The sequence below is a fragment of the Embiotoca jacksoni genome, unplaced genomic scaffold, assembly GCF_022577435.1.
Source record: "Embiotoca jacksoni isolate LCO1_2020_lvr unplaced genomic scaffold, fEmbJac1.0.p SCAF_31, whole genome shotgun sequence".
NCBI lineage: Eukaryota > Metazoa > Chordata > Actinopteri > Embiotocidae > Embiotoca > Embiotoca jacksoni.
In genome coordinates, this window is record NW_027185383.1 from 2,305,726 (window position 1) to 2,325,790 (window position 20,065).

Here is a 20,065-nt window from a genome sequence, read left to right on the forward strand (position 1 = left end):
GCTTCTCTTTTTCTTCTCCCGTTCTCTCATTTTCTCTCCTACCTCCCTGTTCCTCGTTCACTTGAGGAATTCCCCAGACTGCCTTTGTCACAGAGTGGGTTAGGAGAGGATATTGTTTTATGTGTGTGTGTGACAGAGCAAGAGAGAGCGCGTATGTGTGTGTGTGTGTGTGTGTGTGTGTGTGTGTGTGTGTGTGTGTGTGTGTGTGTGTGTGTGTGTGTGTGTGTGTGTGTGTTGTGTGTGTGTGTGTGTGTGTGTGTGTGTGCAAAGTGTTGTGGGACAGATTTATGGACATGCAGTGTCCCGTAATGTCAGACAGTTCCACTCCTCCTTTTTTCAGATGTTTACCCTTCCTCCTTCATTCCTTCCCTCTCTCCCTCCTTCTTCTTCTCTCCTCCACATTTCCTCCTCTCTCTTTCCAATCTCTCATTCTTCCCTAACTCCTCTTAACGTCCCATAAACATTAACTCTAATCAGTGGAAGGGATTTTATAGACAAAGTCAGGCAGGTTACAGTCATCATCAATGACGTGTCGCTCTCAGCATCTGTGGCAATAACGCTCTTGAAATTGTCCAAGGGTAACGATTCCCCGGCCCTGCTTTTCATTTCCATGTAAGACATGTATAGTAATACAGAAATAAAGTCTGATTCTCATAATTTAATTGATTGACTTTTTGGCATATTTGTGTTGCAGTCTTTTACAGTCAGCAGTAATGATAAATCTGAATTTAGCCCTTACACATCAGCTGCTTTCAGTCAGCTGCACTGTTTACTCTTATTCCTCAAATGAAAATGTAACTACTATCACCATTTATAAGTTGACTGGCATTGTGACCTCATCACCTCCCACCTCAATGCTCACACTTCACTTCAAGCCCTTTCAGGTCTCAGATCTTCACCTCTGAAACCTCTTCTCTTCCTTTTACTACAACTGCTTTCAGCAGTTTACACTTCAGCTGACACTTTTAACTGACTTCAGTTTACGCACTTGAACTGACACTAATTTCTTACCACCGCCCAACCCAACTCCTTTCAGCGTGCTACAATTTCAACTGAATGTTTAACTCCTTTCGCAGCTCACACTTTAACTTACCTTACAATTTTCTTCAGTGATTACACTCATACTGAAACTGCAAAGTCTTTCAACACTTTCATTATTTCTGCTTCTACTCCTGAACTACTTCCATTATTAGTTTGTTTTTTTTAATTGCCACCTCAACTACACAGTCAGAACGTCAGCAGCCTTCACACATCTGCTGCAGGCTTCCTTCAGAAGGAAAAAACTTTTTTAATAACATAAATTGGCAATGAAAAGATACCTGACATGATATCTGATTTTATTTAGAAATTTCAGCATAACTCGTTTGTTGTCCATGTTTATTAATCATATCCATACTAAAATTGTCAAGTGTGGACAGTTTCTGCTGGTATCATTGTCCCAGAGGTGATAATATAACAAGATCGTCTGCATAGAAGAGGCATTTTATTTCTCTCTGTTTCTCTCTCTAGTCGATGCTGTTGTCGGTGCACATCAAGCGTGAGGGAGAGTCACCCGTGGTCTCGCCCCTGTCTTCTGAGGACGCCCACCACTCCGACAGATACCAGGTCACACACACGGGCACGCACACACACACACACACACACACACACACACACACACACACACACACACACACACACACACACACACACACACACACACACACACACACACACACAGCTGAAGTCAGTCTGGTTTGACAACATTGTTTCATTATTGCCACAAAGGTCCCTCTGAATTTTGAATATCTAGTATTTTTCTAGCGTTTTCCCTCTTGTTACTTAGTTTGATCAGTTCTGCTGTAATGAATTCTGTCATATAAGTTCAAAAACAATGCTGTCTTGCAGCCAGACATTTCTGTATTAAGACAAGCTGGACATCAATACTAAAGGGATAACACTAAATGTGTACCAATAGGCTAATGGGCTCTGTGATTACAGGACTATTAAACCCATAGACTGTATATAAAACAGGATGTAGCTTGCGGATCAGAAAAATGAGGCCAATGCAGAATTGCCTTAAACTGCAATACCACTTCAAAAAGCCTTTGGCTCAATAGACTCCTATTCAACTTCTCTCATGAAATACAAGGTCAATACATTCTTTCTATGAGTAATACCGAAAGTCACTCATTCTGATTAGCTTTCTGGTGGGCCTTCTGAAAATAACTCCTTCATTAATTAGATATTAGTCCTTAGAAAGCATTGTTTAGGGATGTGTGTCTGTTTGAGCAGGCGGTGCACTCATGTTTCCGCTATCAGTGGGTGGGTGTAATGTCCTCGGGTTCCCAATCAGACCAAGTCAAATCCATCGCTCACTCCCCCCAGCTCGCCCAAATACGGTCACTTTTGAAACTCAAGGCTTCAGAACGGCAATTCACAAACCAATAAAACAGTTTCAATGCCACAAATTAAATTCAGATGAACCAGATTGCAAACCGTGATTTTAAGACTGAATACATGTACTTCATTAGTAAGCTGTATTCAATTGTTAAATACGGAATTCTGATACATGTTTTTTTTTTTTTAACTCTGCTGAATGGCAACAGGTTAAGCTGTGATATATCCTGTTTCTGTCACACATCACGCATTGATGCTGAGAAACCGCTGAATCAGACAAACCCTCAGTGTCACCCTGCTGACACTCTGATGCTATACTTTCATTGAGTTGGATGTCAGAATGAATTGAAGCTAGAAATGCTCAGGGTTGCTATTTTGGCTCTATTGGCAAAGTAGCAAATCATGAGACTTCCATCATGCATTTAATCAAATAGTGAATTTCTGTAATTATGACATATAACAGGCTCGCAGAAGCCTACGGTGGTTTGGGTTTTTTTATGCCTTCTCAGCAGTTAAGTTGACTAACAGGCCAATCTGCTTAAATCTCACATGTCACCCTGACTGCTTTTATCTCTTAGATGCATCAAAGTTTGTTCGGGTAATTCCTCTGGCCGTGATGTATCTCGGGGTTAAGTGGGTTTCCCCCCTCACACCATAAAATAAGAACTATTAAGTCCATGCAGACGTTACATCCATACGTTCAGAATGACACAGCTCATAAAGACCTTATAGCAATAAAGTAGATTTTCTCATTAAGTGAAACTGCTGAAATCACCTTATATTATACAAATGATTAAGTCAATGGTGACTCCTTTGAGCACCTGGAAAATAAAGCATAATGGCAGACTTTGCCACCTCGTCCCTGCCTGTCAGTCTGTCTCAGCGCACTCTACCTCTTCACTTCTTCTGAAAACCTGACCTATCCGCAGCCGTTCGGTGAGTGTATCATAATGATACGGTAGTAGTGGTGACGTGCGGCAAGTAGGCCTATAACTCAAAGAGTCAGCCGGGAGGGGAGAGAGAGAGAGAGAGCGAAGCAACGAGGGGAAGGTGAGGGCCCGGCAGCTCGACGGCTCTCGCTGATGGACGATGAGCCGGCGGTGAGAGGACTGAACCGTTGCCGATTCACCGTTACCGTGTCAAAGAGAGGGTATCCATAACTGGGAGTGCCTGAGTCAGCATGTAGTTAAAGAGATGCAGGCCTCTGGGTTTGAATCCCAGTAGACCTGAGGAGGACATTCTGCAAGACAGAAGTGGAGAGGAGAGAGGAATCTAACCTCCCTTCATTCATTTCACAGTGCTGCTCAATGCCAAGGCCATTGTTTTCAGTGATGCCGGGAATCTGGCCGAGGCAACCTGAACTAGCTAGGAACCCAAATATTCCAGATGAAGGCATGATTAATAATTTATGCAACAGTAACATTTACTCATTATAATCTTAAGATTTTACATTTTACATTACCAGTTACAGTACTTGTAGCTACTCCACAGCATCTCAGAGATAAATACTGTACTTTTGACTCCATTACTTTTTGACACATCCATGTTTTACATTAAAACATAAACTACTAAGCATATACAATTAAATGTGTCGTTAAAGGGATCGTGACCCCTTACAACCCTTGCAAAGAAAAGGGCTGTTTAGTTGGGGTCCTTCACATTCGAAATCCAAACAAGGTGAAATCCAGCGTACACCTTAAAGTAGCTCTTGATATTTCACACCTGAAATGCTATAATTCATTATTTACCACTGTAGCCATACCTGCTGATGCATCAGTTTTGACCATCTAATCTTAACAATACATAATGACCTTTTTACTGATAAAACCCCAGTACTTTACCAAAACCATGTTCTTAAGTTGAATTTTGAATGTAGGTCTTAGAAAACTGTAAACAATCTCCTGCGCACAAAGAAAAAAAAACTAAATTGGTGAAAACACCAGCAGAAACAATAGAACATGTCCACTAGCAAACAGTGAATTATTGAGCTTTAAAAGGTCTTTTATTGAGTAAAAAAACCCAAAAAAACAGAATAGTAAGATTAGAAGTACAATAGTTGTGTATCTAATAGTCTTGAGTGTGAAACACACAATCTGTGACTGAGAAAAGACCCTCTACAAAAACCCGCTGCTTCCCCCTAGCGGCCGACACGCGAAACAACAAGTGACGTCTCCCGACTTCCGTTTCCAGCGCGGTCACGTGATCAAAACGAGCCAACATGGCGTCGGGCATGAGTGGTATTCGCCGATACGGGCGGCACTTTCAATCCTTTTCCATCCGCACGAATTAACAGACACAACAAGCTCGACTTTGCAGCGATGTTCAGTATCCGGGAAGGCGCGCGGGCGGGCACGTGAGTTTTAGTAGCTGTCCGACGAGCTGGGGCGGGAAGCAGGCAGACATGGAGGAGGTGGAGAACAAGAGAGATGTAGGTTTGCTTCTTTACAGTCTGAAAGCCCCAGTCTGAGCAGAGCAGCCCCCCCCAGCATCCAAAGTAATCCCGCGCTGAGAAGTTACATTTGCACCTGTAGACACATGCCGATGTTTCTTTGATATCTAATGAATGTTTCCTCCCTCTTTTTTTTTTTTTTTTTTTTTTTTTTCTCTCCTCTTTGCCTGCAGACATTTTTACGAGTTCGAGCCAACAGGCAAACGAGATTGAATGGTACGTACACGGATCGCTTCACCTCCTCCATGTGTGCACTGTGTCTGATGAACACGTACTACGTGCGTAAAAATGAATGTTGTCCACTTCAATGTCGGGTTTTTTGTTGTTGTTGTTGTTGTTGTTTTGTTTTTAGGAGTTTATTGCTGCGCACATGCGGCCGTGAAAAGTTCAACAGATTTACTCAAATGTCCGAAAATACTTCACATAGTACAGAATACACGGGGGGGGGGTGTAAATAAAGACATCTCCTGTCATTTTTGGGCTATTCTACTATATTTATTTGAACATGTATGCCATAAATAATAATAATAACAATCCTGAGCAAACGTCGGTCGGACAAAGTTTCTCGTAAGTTTAGGTGCTGTGGAAAAACAACAACCCCACTTTGATGCTGCAGCTATCTGCTGTCATGGTAGTGGAAACAGCAGCAGGTTGTATAAAGTAGAAAAGAAAGTTCATACTGAAATGAGTGATCACACTTGAGTAACATTATGACGTCACTAAAAAAAAAAAAAAAAAAAAAAAAAAAAAAAAAAAAAAAAGCCTTGAGGTCACGGCCCTCGTTGTCCCTCCTGCAACGTTTTGTTTTGTTTTTATTGTGAAGGGATCTTTTTCAGGAGGAGCCTCCAGCCTGCTGACTCATCTTCTTATGCCTTCTGTCTGCTCCATCTCGCTTGACGCATTTATTGCGCTATGTTTTGCGTTTATTAGCCCAAAAGCATCTCGTCCCGCCTGCTGAGCTCATTTTAGTTCTGAATAGAGCCACTTTGTGCCTTTTATGTTTTATCAGGACGTTTGTGAAATCCCAGGAGGTCGTTAAACACCACTTACAGCTGCTCTGACGGTATTTATAGAATCCTCAAAGACACAAAAAAGAAAAAAGTAATTTGAAAGATTTTGAACCTGCTTTCCAACCTGCATCTGTTAATCCACGTCGCTACGTGACGTACATCCTCCGTCTTTTTGCGTTATACGTTCTTCAAAGTATATGAAGGAAGGAAAATATGTCTTCATGGAAACAAAAATTAAAACAAGGTCGATCAAAGTAAATGTACGCCTTAAAAAAACTAAACAAAACAAATAGCCCGTTGATGATGTCTTTCATCCCCCTTTTTCAAATGTAGTCGGTAGATTCAAATGTAATTCCCACGAATGACAGAGTGAGTTAAAAGCAGGAAATCTTCTCATGGTGAGCACATTTCTGAAGTTCTTTGGTTGTTTTTCGTCTTGTTACTTTGAACGAAGTGTTTCCAGTTTTGATGCAACACGGTGGATAACTCTGTTTCTTAGTGAAGACTTAGTTAAAACTTCGGCCTCCGTTACGTTCTCTCTGCCCTAATGAGGAACCAGGAATCATTCTCATGTGGTATAATGGCTGGAGGGGGGGAAGGAGGGGGGGGGGACTGAGATGCATGCCGGACCTAATTAGCAACCCTTTCCCTTCCCTATTTAACTGTGCTCCTCTCGATTAGCGTCAGGGGACAATTGGTGAGGAAGAGGCCCTTTTCTCTCTCTCGCCCTCCCAGCTCCGCTCCCTCCACCCGCTTCACCCTGCAGTTACAGCGTCTCCGCTGATGGTCCCCCACCTCCATCTCCCTCCGTCCCCTCTCGGGCCTCCTTTGCTTTCCCAGCCAGCTAAAAATTAATGTCCCCGCGCGCCATTTGCAGTTAAGAAAAAACGACAGAGACTCGGGGTGCAATGACGGCTGTTCTGCTCTGTTAAATTTCTAATTAAATGCGTGTGTGGTGGTGGTAGGGGTGGGGGGGGGTGGGGGGGGGGGGGGCTGGGACAGGAAGGAAGGGGAGGAGGATACAGAGAAAGAGGGGAACAGAGAGGGAGAAGAGGATTGAGATTGTCACGTCCAGCTCTTTCTTTCCGAACACATTCCAGAAGCGGACGCATTTAGCCTGATCAGCCTGATTTCACATCCCTTGTAGGCTTGTGAAGAGTTGAGAATAGAGTGCAGGCCATTTGGGGAGATTTAATACATTATATATGATTGACTTAAGCGGCATTCATCTGACATAAATACCCCTCGGCTCTTCTTTTTTCTTTTTTTCCTTTTGATCTGCCCCCGTGCCTGAAAAGCAGCGACACTTTAGCATCCTCAGAAAGCCGTATTGAACTGATTTCCGTTCACATTAAAAACATGTCTCCCTGCCTTCTTTCTCTCCTCACCACCCCTGCTTGTCCAGCCCGTATAGGCAAGATGAAGAGGAGGAAGCCTGAGGAGGGGGGCCAGGTATGTCCGCTGTGCAGCGCCCCCTTGGCTGGGAGCGAGGAGGAGATGAGTAGACATGTGGAACAATGCCTGATCCAGGTAGTACAACCGGGGCCCTGAACCCTGCCTACCGCCAGTCGGACAGCTTCTCAACCCTTCTCTTCCAGTCACCTCTCTACTTCCTGTAGATGCTGTAGAGTCCCATCAGTGTTGTAGAGCAGAAACCAACCAGTAGTAACTGTTCCACTCGTTTATCGACCACCTCTTCACAACTTCCTTTATGACCGGTTCAGACCAAAGATTTACAAAGAGATGACCTGACACTTACAGCGACTCACCATTCTTCATTCTGCAGCTTCCCGAAACCTGACAGCTCGCACCCAGACAACAAAGACGAGACGGTGTAACATCTCCATAGCAACCACTCTGGAAATCCACCTTACCTGCAGACTTTTCAGTCTTTTTTTGTAGCTGGATGATTTAATGATTTACTTGGACCGGTTGCATTTTTCGTAATGATGAAATTGCAAAAACATTTTTTTTTAAAAAACCAGAGACGCTTGACATTTTGGAACAGCCAGATGGACTATGTAAATTTCTGCCATGAATTTGACACGGTTGATTTCAGTTTGTCGTTTTTTTGCTGTCTTTTTTTTTTTAAAGCAGTTCTGACATTTAGAGTCGTTGGTGTTTTCTCTAATAAGCTGAAAAAACAGCAACTATTAAGACACCGTCTGATGACCAACCAACTTCGCGACGAACTGATTGGCTGCTGAAATGTTGACATACCTTACCTTCTAAAAGCTGAGTCAGCGGCGACACTTTCACTCTGCTGCAACTTCTCCCTGTAATGCTGTAAAACAGTTTCGTCCCGTCGTGAATCTTCGGCCTGAACTGGGCTTTATACGGCCGTATTGCAGTCACATCATGTTGGATGAATTGTCTGAATGACTTGAGCATAAAAAAAACCACCGAAATATTCATAACATTTGTTATTTTCAAGTTGCAAGCTGCGGTTGATCCAATATGACGTGATTGCATCGTGTCTATGAAGCTCCTACGTGAGATTAACAGTCACATCTGCACACATAGAAGTAGAAGCCCCAACAGTCCCACATTTCTCCCTTGTTTTATTGCCAACCAGTGACACCCTGTCCTGTCACCGTTGGACACCACTTCTCCTTCTGTCCTGTAGATGAGTAGACCAGAGACACATCATCACCACTAATCACCACTCCTCCTGTAACCCACCTCACTGACTGCTGTCCATCACACTAGCTAGAGACACTAATACCTCTTTTCCACTCTTTATGCATTCCTGTACTGTACCACGTCATGTGAGCTGAATTTTGATAGGACGGTGTTGAGCTCCTGCTTCCAAGGAGGCCTGACATCAAACTGATGGTCTCGGATGCATTTTTGTGCCATTTCTTCGACATAATAATGGAACTGTAGTTTCTTTTAAAAACCCTGGAAAATGTTTGAAGCATAAAGATATGTCTGTGGCTGACCTGTCTATAATCGGAATCAATATTATGTACTGAATTCAAACAGCAATGAAGCCACCAAAAGGATCTATTTGGCTAAACGATTGGTAACTTCTTAAATTGTGAGAGGGATTTCATTCCTTGTTTTTTGTTTTCATCAGCAACTGTACAACTACAGTAAGAAAGCTGTTGACAAAACAGTCTCCTTTCTTTTGATTAGAAAAAAAAAAAAACTATTATAGGAGAATAAAGGTATCATTAATACCGTTTGGGTGGATGACACTTGGACTTGGTTGTTTAACTTTGGCATCGAAGAGGCACCACAAACTTTAAACATGTCATTCAGCTAATCAGCGTCTTTCCGTGTGGTACAGTACAGGTAAAGCGTGCTATGGATATCTGGCCTGTCTTCTACCACACCTCTACTTTATAAAGTATAATAGTGTACTCTTAAGAGTCTATAAGAAACAAATGCCTTGGTTTAAATGGATAGTTTGGTTTGTTTGAAGTGCGGTTGTATCAGGTATTTCTCCATATAGTCGCTGCAGTGGATGAAGGTCGGCACATGCTCCGTTTGGAGATGCAGACAGCTGAACTGGCAAGATGGCGAAGCCACGTACTGCTGTGGGCGGAGTCTAAAAAGTCTATATCAGCTTAAGTGTATGCTATACTTTTAATATTTGTATGGCTTTACCTTGAAGTCAGTCACCTTTCTGATGTTTGATTGAAGTCGTTGTATTGCTCTCTTCTAACCCACCAGACTCCCTTTACAAAAACAAAATGTTTACCTTGCAGAACTCAGGAGTTGCTGGTTTACTCGCGTCTCAGTCGGTTAATTCGTTCGTGGTATTGTGGGACTTTGACGTTTGTACAGATTTAAACAAACGTGTTAAAACATCACAGAAGTCACACAATAACACAAACAAACTAATCAAATCAAGGCAGCGGTGAACCAGCAACTCCTTTGTTCTGCGAGGTTATATCGCTTAGAAGAGAGCGATATAACGGCGCACTTCTCCGTCTGACAGAAAGGTAAAGTGGCTCAGATTTGTGTTGTTGCTGACCCCGTCTACGGCGGGACATAACTTTGCTCCTTTGCCGGTACAGCAGCCTGCTTTTTTTTCAAACTGAGGATGTCCAACCCACATCTACTGCAAGTAATACACTGAAGTAATACTGAAACTCAACTTCCAAGGATCCAAACTGTCCCTTTAAAAGCTCTGTGACTCCACAGATTATATGTTTAAACTCAGTCACTAGAGAGTGTTTTGAAGAAAAATAGCTGAGTTTGCTGTGATTGAAGTGTGACCCTGTGTGTTTCTGTGTGTCAGCGTGAGGGTGCGCTTGGCGACGATGACTCCGCAGACATGGATGGAGAGAATGGGCGGGGCTTTGAGGAGTACGAGTGGGCGGGGCAGAAGAGGATCAGAGCTACGGCTTTGCTGGAGGGTGGCTTCAGAGGTACAAACACACACACACACACACACACACACACACACACACCTCTCACACACACACCTCACACACACACACACACACACCTCTCACACACACACCTCACACACACATACACACCTCTCACACACACACCTCACACACACACACACACACACACACACACACACACACACACACACACCTCACACACACACACACCTCACACACACACACACACACCTCTCACACACACACACACACCTCACACCTCACACAATTCAGCGCTGGCTTTATTTCAGACCCCCAGTCACTGCTCAAAGGCAGGATGTCTGTCCTTGCTGTCAGTGCCGGCGCTACGTGTGCTGTGTGATGATGTCGATGTCCAGTCGTCTGCTTGCCGGATGACTTACTGACCTGTCATGGCTCCGAGGTCGCGGCCGGTCCCGGCAGTTCAGGCCGGCACTGTTTGTTCTCTCCCTCCCTGCCTTCTGTCTCCCTCTTTGTTTCTCTGCTCGTCCATCATTCACTGCGCTGCTGTCCAGCGTGAGCTCTGTTAGTTCTCTGAGACCAGTGTTGAATGTGACCAGGGAGCCGTAATGGTGCCAGCGGTCCGGTGGCAGTGCGGGCTGGCCCGGGGTCAGCCTGGCTCGGCTTGGCTCGGCCCCACACGGCCCTCTTAGCGAGAGGGAAGGAAAACACATTTAGCTAGGCAATTGACCCGCCGGTCACTGCTCTGTGTGTGTGTGTGTGTGCGTGCCCAGAAATGCAATTATAGAAGTGGATGGGCGAGCTGGTCACCGGGGAGCACAGCAGCAGCTCTGTGACGCTGCACACCTACAGTGCTCCCGCTCAGCTCTCCATCACCTTCTCTGTTTGCTGTCTCCTCCTAATTCTACTATTTTCATTGTCTTTCCTCACAAGGAATTTATCACATGATATGGAAAACAGTGTATTGAAGTTCCTGGCATTGATGAAACCTCTAAAAACTTGTGTGTTTGACAAAACGACATATTTCAAAAATAATTCCAAGAAGAAAATCCCTTGATGCTTTCATTTCTGCAGATGTTCTACGTTTTTATCATGGACGTGTTAACAAGGTTCACAACTTGATTATCACTGGAAGGGTTGTTTAAATGTATCCAAAATTGACTGTTTATTAATTTAAAGATTTCTTTTAATGTCTCATTAGCAGAGTTTCTGCAATGTCGGCGCTAACCCAGTGAAAACCGTTTATTTAGTGCTTTGATTAAGTTTTGACAGGATAAGGGAATCAAGTCTTGGACCACCAGCAGAGCAAATGACTTATTTTAGATTTAACATTTACACATGTATGGCTGCTGCAAATGATTATTATAATTACTGACTGATCTCTCAGTGATTATTTTTAATTAATCATGTTATCTATAAATGTAATCAAATAGTAAATAATGCCAGTTATAAGTTCCCAGAATCCAAATGACTCCCTTAAATTGCTGCAACTAATGATTATTTTCATTAGTGATTAATCTGCCAGTTATTTCTCTAATTAATAAAATAATTGGTGGAAGAAGAGCCCTGCTGTGTATCCCACTGAACACCTTTTGAATAAATTGGAGCTCCAACTGTGAGCAAGTCCTTGTTGCTCAGCATCTTCTGTAACAGCAGCTTAAAGCCGATGGTTTGGGAATAAGATCATCAACAACTGCATGTAGTTGTCATATGTAGGTGTTTAGTCGTTTGGCCACATAGTGGACATAAAATACAAAAATAAGCAAAGTTGCTTTGATAAATGACTATTGATTAGCACAATGATCAAATATTAGTTTTGATTCTGTATGCGTGGGTGCCTTTTACCACCACACCAGTGAACTATAACAACATTAACAATTATAGATGTTTTAATACACTGGTTTTGAATTCATAAATGAGTAAGAGACTTTTTTATATTTGAGTGAACACCCAACAATGTTGACTTTTTCCTCCCAAAAAGTGCCTCTAAACAAAGGGCATTTTATTTATGTTTATAGAATTACTGGATTCCCTTTAGCTTGATGATTTAAACTTGACTGTGCTCCACAGCGGCCTCCCGTTGTGGCCTCAGTTGTGTGTATGTGTAAAACAGGAAGAATGAGGCAGATGGAAGCGAGTCACCGGGATGTGCTCAGATGGAGGTGAAGATTTGTTGTCGTCCCTAAGAGGCTCTTTCGAACTCTCTCGGCTCTGCACCTTTCATGTGTCCTTCTTCCTGTTCGATCTGTTGTTAAACACACACATGCTGACCCTCACCTGCCTCCCCCCTCCCTCGCAGAGAGAGGAGACAAGACGGATCAATGTTGAAGTCTCAACTAAACCGCGACAAAGTGTAGCGCGGGAGGTGGCTTCCCCACCCGTCCATCCATCCATCCATCCGTCGCTCTCTCTCGTCGTTAAAACCAGCAGACACAGGACCCTTCTGCCGGGCTCTAATAGGGCACCTTGTGATGTCACACAGATAACTGAGGTGGCCTGGGGAGAGCAACTTGAAACACACACATAGAGCGCGCACACACACACACACACACACACACACACACACACACACACACACACACACACACACACACACACAAGGCACAGGCAGCTCAGAAGGTGGATTTAGTCTTGAAAGCTCCTCAGTGGTTCTAACACACACGGCTGAATCCAGCAGGCTCTCGAGAGCCAGCGGCCGGCTAGACGGATATAGAGATGTTGCAGGGGGTCTCAGCTGGCGAGATGAAGAGCGGGCCTCTTCCTCTGTGAAGTGCCACCAGCCCTGCCTCCCTTTGAGAGCGCGAGGAAGAAAAGGCGAGGGGGAACGGGCCCTTTCAAGGGACAGGGAGAGAGGGAGGGAAAAAAAAAATCGAACAAGATCAGTTTATGATTCAACTCTGTGTGAGTGAAGACTTCCCTGTGTCTTGCACAGGCTTAGCCAGGTTGAAAAGACCCACACAGACAGACACTTTCGTTATCTGTCTACTGGACTGTCTCTTCAAGTCGGTTTTATGAGCTGCAAAGGAACTGGATTTCACCTCATAAGTTTGCAGGATACTTGTTTATTTAAAGGACAAATTTGGACAAATGCCGTCTGTCCATCGTCTCATGATGGGCTGTTTTTGAGTCATTTTGACACTAGTGTCAATATGAGACCTGAGTGAGGCACTGATACCAAAAACAAGAGTTCATTTGAACCCTTATTGTAAGATATGTATGTTGTTGTTGGTTTTGTTTTTTCGAAAGTGTTGGATGCAGTTCAAATATATTCCACAAAAGTACAAAAACTATCAGCATGAGAAAAGCTATGTTTACGTTAAGTTGTCTAAAAATGGTCAAATTTAAAATCAGGAACTATTTAATTAAATAATAAGAAAACAAGATCATGAATCCAACCAGACATTTAATGCCAATTTGAAATTTTTGTTGTAAGAAAATATTGAGATGAAATGCTAAACTTGTGGTCTAGATCACTTGCACCCATCAAACAGTTGATCTTTTTGTTGTCTTTTCACTACATCAATTCAACATTCAGCATTTTCTATTGTCAGAAAACAACAGAATGTTCTCGGACACTTACCAGAGCCTAAGACAGTGCCTTTGAATTGCCTGTTTAGGTCAACCAACAATTAATCGTATCTGAACTACACCTCAGAAACTAATTTTACTCGCTGGATTAATGACCACGACTGTGAACACGACCTAAATATATCAATCCAAAATGTCCCTGCAATCATTAGGTTCTCTGTTGAACCACAGCTGAACAATTACATTCTAATGTGACATAACTTCCAGGTTTTATTTGAAGGAAAGGGATATGAAAGAGATGCTCAGTCCATCAGAAATGAGGGTTGAAATCTGACGCTTTATATTAAGCAGTTCATGAGGAACAGGGAAGGTTCAGGATGCAGCATCAGTTCAGCTGTAGACGTACAAGTTAAAGCACAGAATAAACTTCAGTTCTCTTACTGCGAGTTATCCACGCAAATGAGGGTTCAAATAGGACGACTGCCGTGTTTATATGGCAGAATTTCCAGTTTTCCCCGTCTGTATTCTTTCATTATTTGTGTCTGAGTCCTGTTTGCTTTCGTTATTTTACTTCATTACAAAACTGGAAAAAGGCTAAATGTAATCAAAGTTCGTAACACAACAGTTGCTGTGAGTGGAGCCGCAGACAGAGAGGCGGGCCGACAGATCCTGAGGTGTGATATGGGGCCGTCCTGAGAGACGGCGGGGGAGCAGAGGGGGATTACTGGGGGTTGAGATGACCCACAGGGATCCAGAAGAGGAGAAATCTCTACTTTGTAAATGGACTTCAAAGATGACCGTCTCATGTCTTTGTGTCTGTGTCCCTCTCCACATCTCTCTCTCTCTCTCTGTCTCTGACCTGTAAATGGCAGAGAGATAGTGCGATGACCTTTGACACGCCTCCTCTCTGCTTCTTAGGGGGTCTCGATAATTGCTATGGTAACAGGATGTTGCTGAGGTGGGGTCGATTGGTTGAGGCGAGCTGCCAGTCAGCCTGATGAGTCTTTTGATCCCGCCTGCCGGTTCAGATCTGCTCTCGTAGTCTCGTTGTAGGGACGTGTATGGAAATGAAGGGGCTGCTTTTGTCGCTGTCATGAAGCGCGCGACTCTGAGGATAGAACGTGTAGTTAGCATGTTAAAGAGTCCGCGATATTCAAGAGATGCTTGTGATGATGACACAGACCGGGCCGACCACGTAGGAGTCGGTATGAGTGGGTTGATTCATCTTTTGTAGCAAAGAAGAGGGAAAACGTGATACAAGAGTAGAGAGGAAGATCCAATGATGAAGTGGAAGAAGAAGTAAGGAAAAGCAGGGGGAGAGTGGAAGGAGGAAAGAAAGGAGGGATTTTGCCAAAAAAAGGAAGGAAAAGCAGGTGAGGAAAGAGGAGAGATAAAAAGGGGAGGGGGCGTCAGGGCATAATGTGAGTGAAAGGCAGTTAGAGTGAGGCTGACCTTTCCCTGGCCAGATTAGATTGGCCTGCCAAGACTGCTTAGAGGGACAGATAGAAGCACACATACAGAGCAAACAGGCAGCACACACACACACACACACACACACACACACAGACAGACAGACAGACACAGTGAACACAGCACAGTCCTGGACAGTGTGTTTACACACAAATCAGGCCACGTGAAGTCCAGCTTTGACGTACAGGTGAAGACGCAGCATCATATCCATCTCTAATCGAGGGGAAAACAAAGATTTACTTTAAGAAATCAACTCAATTCATTCAAATGGGAAACCAAACCACATCAGTATCACCAAGTACAGGTCAACAGCACCACAAAATACACTGTCCAAAATCAATTAATCAACACTCCTCACTCAGATGATAAAAGAAGAATATTATGACAGTCATGAAGGGAGGATTTATACTTTGGTTTGTATTATTCTTAATACGTCTCCACTTAGTGGTTTAAATGTTATGACTAATGGCTGTTTGTATTGGTGGCAGAATATGGTACAGTTCATTGACCACACTGACATCAGTGGCCTGAAACTGGACCCTCAACCATTACTACTACTCAGCCTGTAGTACCTGATCACCCGTTACTACTACTCTGCCTGTAGTACCTGATCACCCGTTACTACTACTCAGCCTGTAGTACCTGATCACCCGTTACTACTACTCAGCCTGTAGTACCTGATCATGTAGGAACTTAAAGTCAAGATTTATCAGCTTTAAGAGAAATGACCTGTCTTTTTTTAAATTGTCCTAAGAGTCTATGTAATACAAAATCTGACAAAATTGCTGCAGTACCCTTTTGAGTTTGTCATCTGTACCACAGGACTACATCAGTCAACACAGTATTGCTGATGACAGACAGGTCCGCAAAGTAATGTGTAAATGCCAGACAGTAAACAAAGTATTTGATGGTAGATTCATAAATAAAATCCAGTATAAAAGTTATACATAGAATCAAGTTTTTATCAAAGCACCTTGCTTGATTTGGGTCTAATTACGCTTTTAAAAAAAAAAAATTATTTAGGTTTAGTTCTAAGTGAGGGGAAGAAAACGTGTTGAAATTAAAATACATATCGTATGCCACTACTTTGACATGTGTCCTGTAAAACTCCAGCGCCAGTAGCCGAGCAGACTGCTAGATTTAGTCTGCGTGGCCGCTGCTCCCATATGTTCCCCATCGCCGAGACCAAATAAAAATTAAAAGGTTCCTTTTATTTGATCTCTAAAAACCATGGGCTGCTGTAAAGCGGCGCGTTTTATCACGGCGACTTTCATTCGTTCAACGCTCACCTTCCTTCTCTCTGCTCCTTTTTTTTTTTTTTTTTTTTTCTGGAGAGTGAATCGGAGTTAAGTGGGAGGAGAAGCAGCAGATGTTTGAATCCTACTTTGACAAAGATGCCATAGTGCAGTGAGATATAATAGGGCACTGACAGCAACTGTTATAGGAAGTCGAGTGTTGAGACTCACACTGGGACAGTCGGGTTAAATAAGATGGCTGTCAACTCTGTCTGGTCACACACACACACACACACACACACACACACACACACACACACACACACACACACACACACACACACTAGTCCAGCTGAGAGCTTATTGGAATAGGTGTAAATAAGATGGCTGTCAGGCCCGTCACCAACAGACACACACAGCTCCAATAGTCAGGGTGTAAGTGATATACACACACACACACACACACACACACACACACACACACACACACACACAGCTACCTACCTACCTACCTACCTACCTACCTGTGCGTGGTAGATAGACATGGTGTAAGTGACAGGTAGACAGACTCACACATGCACACACGCCTTCAAGGGGTTGGAGAGACAGGGCCTAAGTGACAGAGGGACAGACGGTCTCAAACAAACATTGAAGAGACACCTCCAAGTGACGGACACACACACACACACACACACACACACACACACACACACACACAGCCAACTCTGTGGTTAAGTGGAGCTGAAGGGAGCAGTCAGGCAGCGGTAAGGGTTTGTCTGAGCGTTCATCACTGGGTTTATAGAAGTGCCACTCACACTCTCTCTCTCTCTCTCTCTCTCTCTCACATACACACACACACACCCTCCTCTCTCTCAAAGATTGATGGGTAAGGTGTCAGTCTCCGTCACTTTACCCCGTCTCTCTCTTCACCTTCCTGTCTCGGACCAAATCTCCCTCCGTTTCTCACCTGTCTCCAGGTTATCTGGAAATCTTTAATTTGGTTTGGAAAAACTCAAGTTTTAGAGCAGCTAAATTTAAATTCTGTGATTTTCAATATGTCTCAAAAAGTTAGTCGAGGTCTCTGGCGTTTTTTCCTTCGTATGCAGGTTTATTCTTTTAATACAACTGTATTTTGATGTACATTGCTGGGCTTTTAAATACTGGTGCAGATAACTTTGGACTGTGGCATCTAGTTGAAGCAGAGCTAAATGATAAAACAAACTTTAGAAGTTGTGTACTCACACAAATCTGATAAATGGACATGTGGACAGGGCACATTGATTTTCTGCCTTGAAAGACAAGACAAAAATATCTTGTGCTTTTATTTTGACCAAGTCTAGTACACAGAACAGTCCCGTTGTGATTTGTAAAATCAAAGAAAGTCATAGTTATTCATTAAAGAGTATGACTCTACAACTATATGCGAAGTAGTGATTTTATGTTCAAAAAAATGTATATGATAATTGAAGCCCGTCTGTGTAATTTGTTTAACAGTGATCAATCCTATTTTCTTCTGATTAAACAAAAGAGATGTCTTCTCTCTTTTTGCAGGAACTGGCTTCGCCACTTGTAGTATCAAGGAGAGCGCAGCGGACAGCGACGCCGACCTCGACGTGGACGGAGACGACACCTTGGAGTATGGCAAAGCCCAGTACACCGAGGCCGACATCATCCCCTGCTCCGGGGCTGGAGAGGACCAAGGAGAAGCCCGGGAGAGGGAGGCGCTACGGGGGGCTGTACTCAAGTATGAAGGCTTCACAGCCAGACGTACTACCAGAATACTGACTTAACTTGCTACTGCAGCCTTGAGCCACCATTCATATGGACATCTGTGTCTCTTTGTTGCAGCGGTGGGATGCCTTCTAACAGAATAACGCCTGAATTCTCCAAATGGGCCAGCGATGGTAAGTAGGGCCAAAGTAAGCGCTGTTTTTTTTGTGTGTGTGTGTGTTGAGAAAACAATGGTTTGGTTGTTTTTAATTCTTATTCAGATTCTAGAGGTGCATGGGTTGTGGTTTGCAAAGAGTCTTCAGCAATTGTTTAAGATAAATCATTTATTTAAGCATATATTTTAGATGCTTTTAATGATATGTGATATAAAATCATTCATGCGGTTGAAAATTAGCCTGGTATCTCCAGACCCAAATATTTGGGTCTGACCTCTTTCCAGTGGGAATAGTTTTCAGTCGTTGCCTCCTAATGGGCATAGACCTTGGATCCATTTTGAATCTCTTGGAGCAGCCTTTAACCTTTCGGTGTTACATATCGGTTGCATTTTGTATGCAACTTTTGGCAATTTTTAATTCTAAGAGTTCTAAGAAAGTTCTATATTTTTTTCGCTGTGTCTTCTCGTTTTGGCTTGAGTAGTGCGAAGGCTTCCTGCAGGTAGAAAAGTCTCGGCGCAGTATTAAGCACGTTACCTTTGTGTCCACAGAGATGCCTTCAACGAGCAACGGGGAGAGCAGCAAGACGGACCCAAACACTCCTTCATCCTCCTGCTCTTCCTCCTGCGTCCCACGTACCTGTAAAAACAGCGAGATCGAAAAGTAGGTCGCACCAAAATATGCACACACGTCGTGATCTGTGTTGTGACGCCTGAAACAGCAAATTAATCTGTCACATTTCAGAGTGTGCAGCTTCACAGTGTCTCAGTGATTCTGTCACCATCTGATCAGTTTGCTTACCTGTGGGAGAATCCGCTCAAAGAGGGTCATAAATGATGCATTTTGTATGGATAGTGTATGTGTGTGTGTGTGTGTGGGGGGGGGCTCGCAATGTATTGATTTTCTGTGTAGTTGTGTTCTCTGAAAGCATACAGCTGGCTTTGGATAATTATTAGAGACATATAAACAGGACCTGGTGTTCAGTCTGAACGCACAGCACAGTTTTGATCACGCAGTTTAAACACTAAAACATTGTCATATTTTTAAAGAGAAAGTCTTGAAGATCAGAAAGAACAAAGACAAAACATCACATGGCGTTGAATTTAGAAAAAAATTATTATTATTGACCAGTTGGATTTGAAGTTGAATGATGTCATATTAATATTATATTATTAGATATTATATTATTAAAGTAATCCCCTCTCCTTGCTGGGATTTGAACACAAACTCCCAACTGACACAATGCCCCTTTTTTTTAGAGCACCATGTGCGTCACAGGCCAATTCTCTTATTTCCCCTCATCCCCTCATTCATATTCTGCCACAAGTAAACAAGCCCTCTCTCACACGCACGCACACACGCATGCACACACACACGCACGCACACACACACACACGCACGCACGCACGCACGCACACACACACACACACCCATCCATCCACACCTTGTCCCCTGAATGGGTAATAGAGGTCAGCTCATTGCAAGAGTGAGAGAGAAACGTCGGCGAGCAAAGAGGAAGAGGGATTTGTTTGATTGGTTGCTTCTGCATGTCTGGCATATTCCCCTGTCCTTTCGCCTTGTTGGAACACACACACACACACACACACACACACACAAGGAGTGGGAGCGGTGTTTGCCATCAGCTTGTTCCCTTCCGGTTACTTTAAGTGATTTCTTTTGTCCACCTGAAGTGCTCCAACAAATCCCCACTCTCATCTCATTTTGTAACCTTCCTCACTTTAGTCATTTCCAAAATATTAAAAAAGAA

General features: G+C 43.4%; 1 protein-coding gene across 7 annotated transcripts in view; it reads left to right on the top strand.

Moving 5' to 3' along the window:
- Positions 1–20,065, top strand: part of rnf220a (ring finger protein 220a) — a 164,450-nt gene that overhangs the window by 124,527 nt on the left and 19,858 nt on the right. For 5 of the 7 annotated variants that reach the window (XR_011179016.1, XR_011179017.1, XM_069164434.1 and 2 more), the window contains exons 5-11: positions 1,510–1,605; positions 5,002–5,044; positions 7,244–7,368; positions 10,088–10,217; positions 17,966–18,158; positions 18,263–18,318; positions 18,849–18,960. Coding sequence is in view for 5 of the 7 variants with exons in the window: in XM_069164434.1 (XP_069020535.1) it covers positions 1,510–1,605; positions 5,002–5,044; positions 7,244–7,368; positions 10,088–10,217; positions 17,966–18,158; positions 18,263–18,318; positions 18,849–18,960 (755 nt within the window). In the remaining 2 variants the exon portion in view is untranslated. The remainder of the gene's footprint in view (positions 1–1,509; positions 1,606–5,001; positions 5,045–7,243; positions 7,369–10,087; positions 10,218–17,965; positions 18,159–18,262; positions 18,319–18,848; positions 18,961–20,065) is intronic. The other 2 variants (XM_069164432.1, XM_069164435.1) reach the window with 1 other exon arrangement.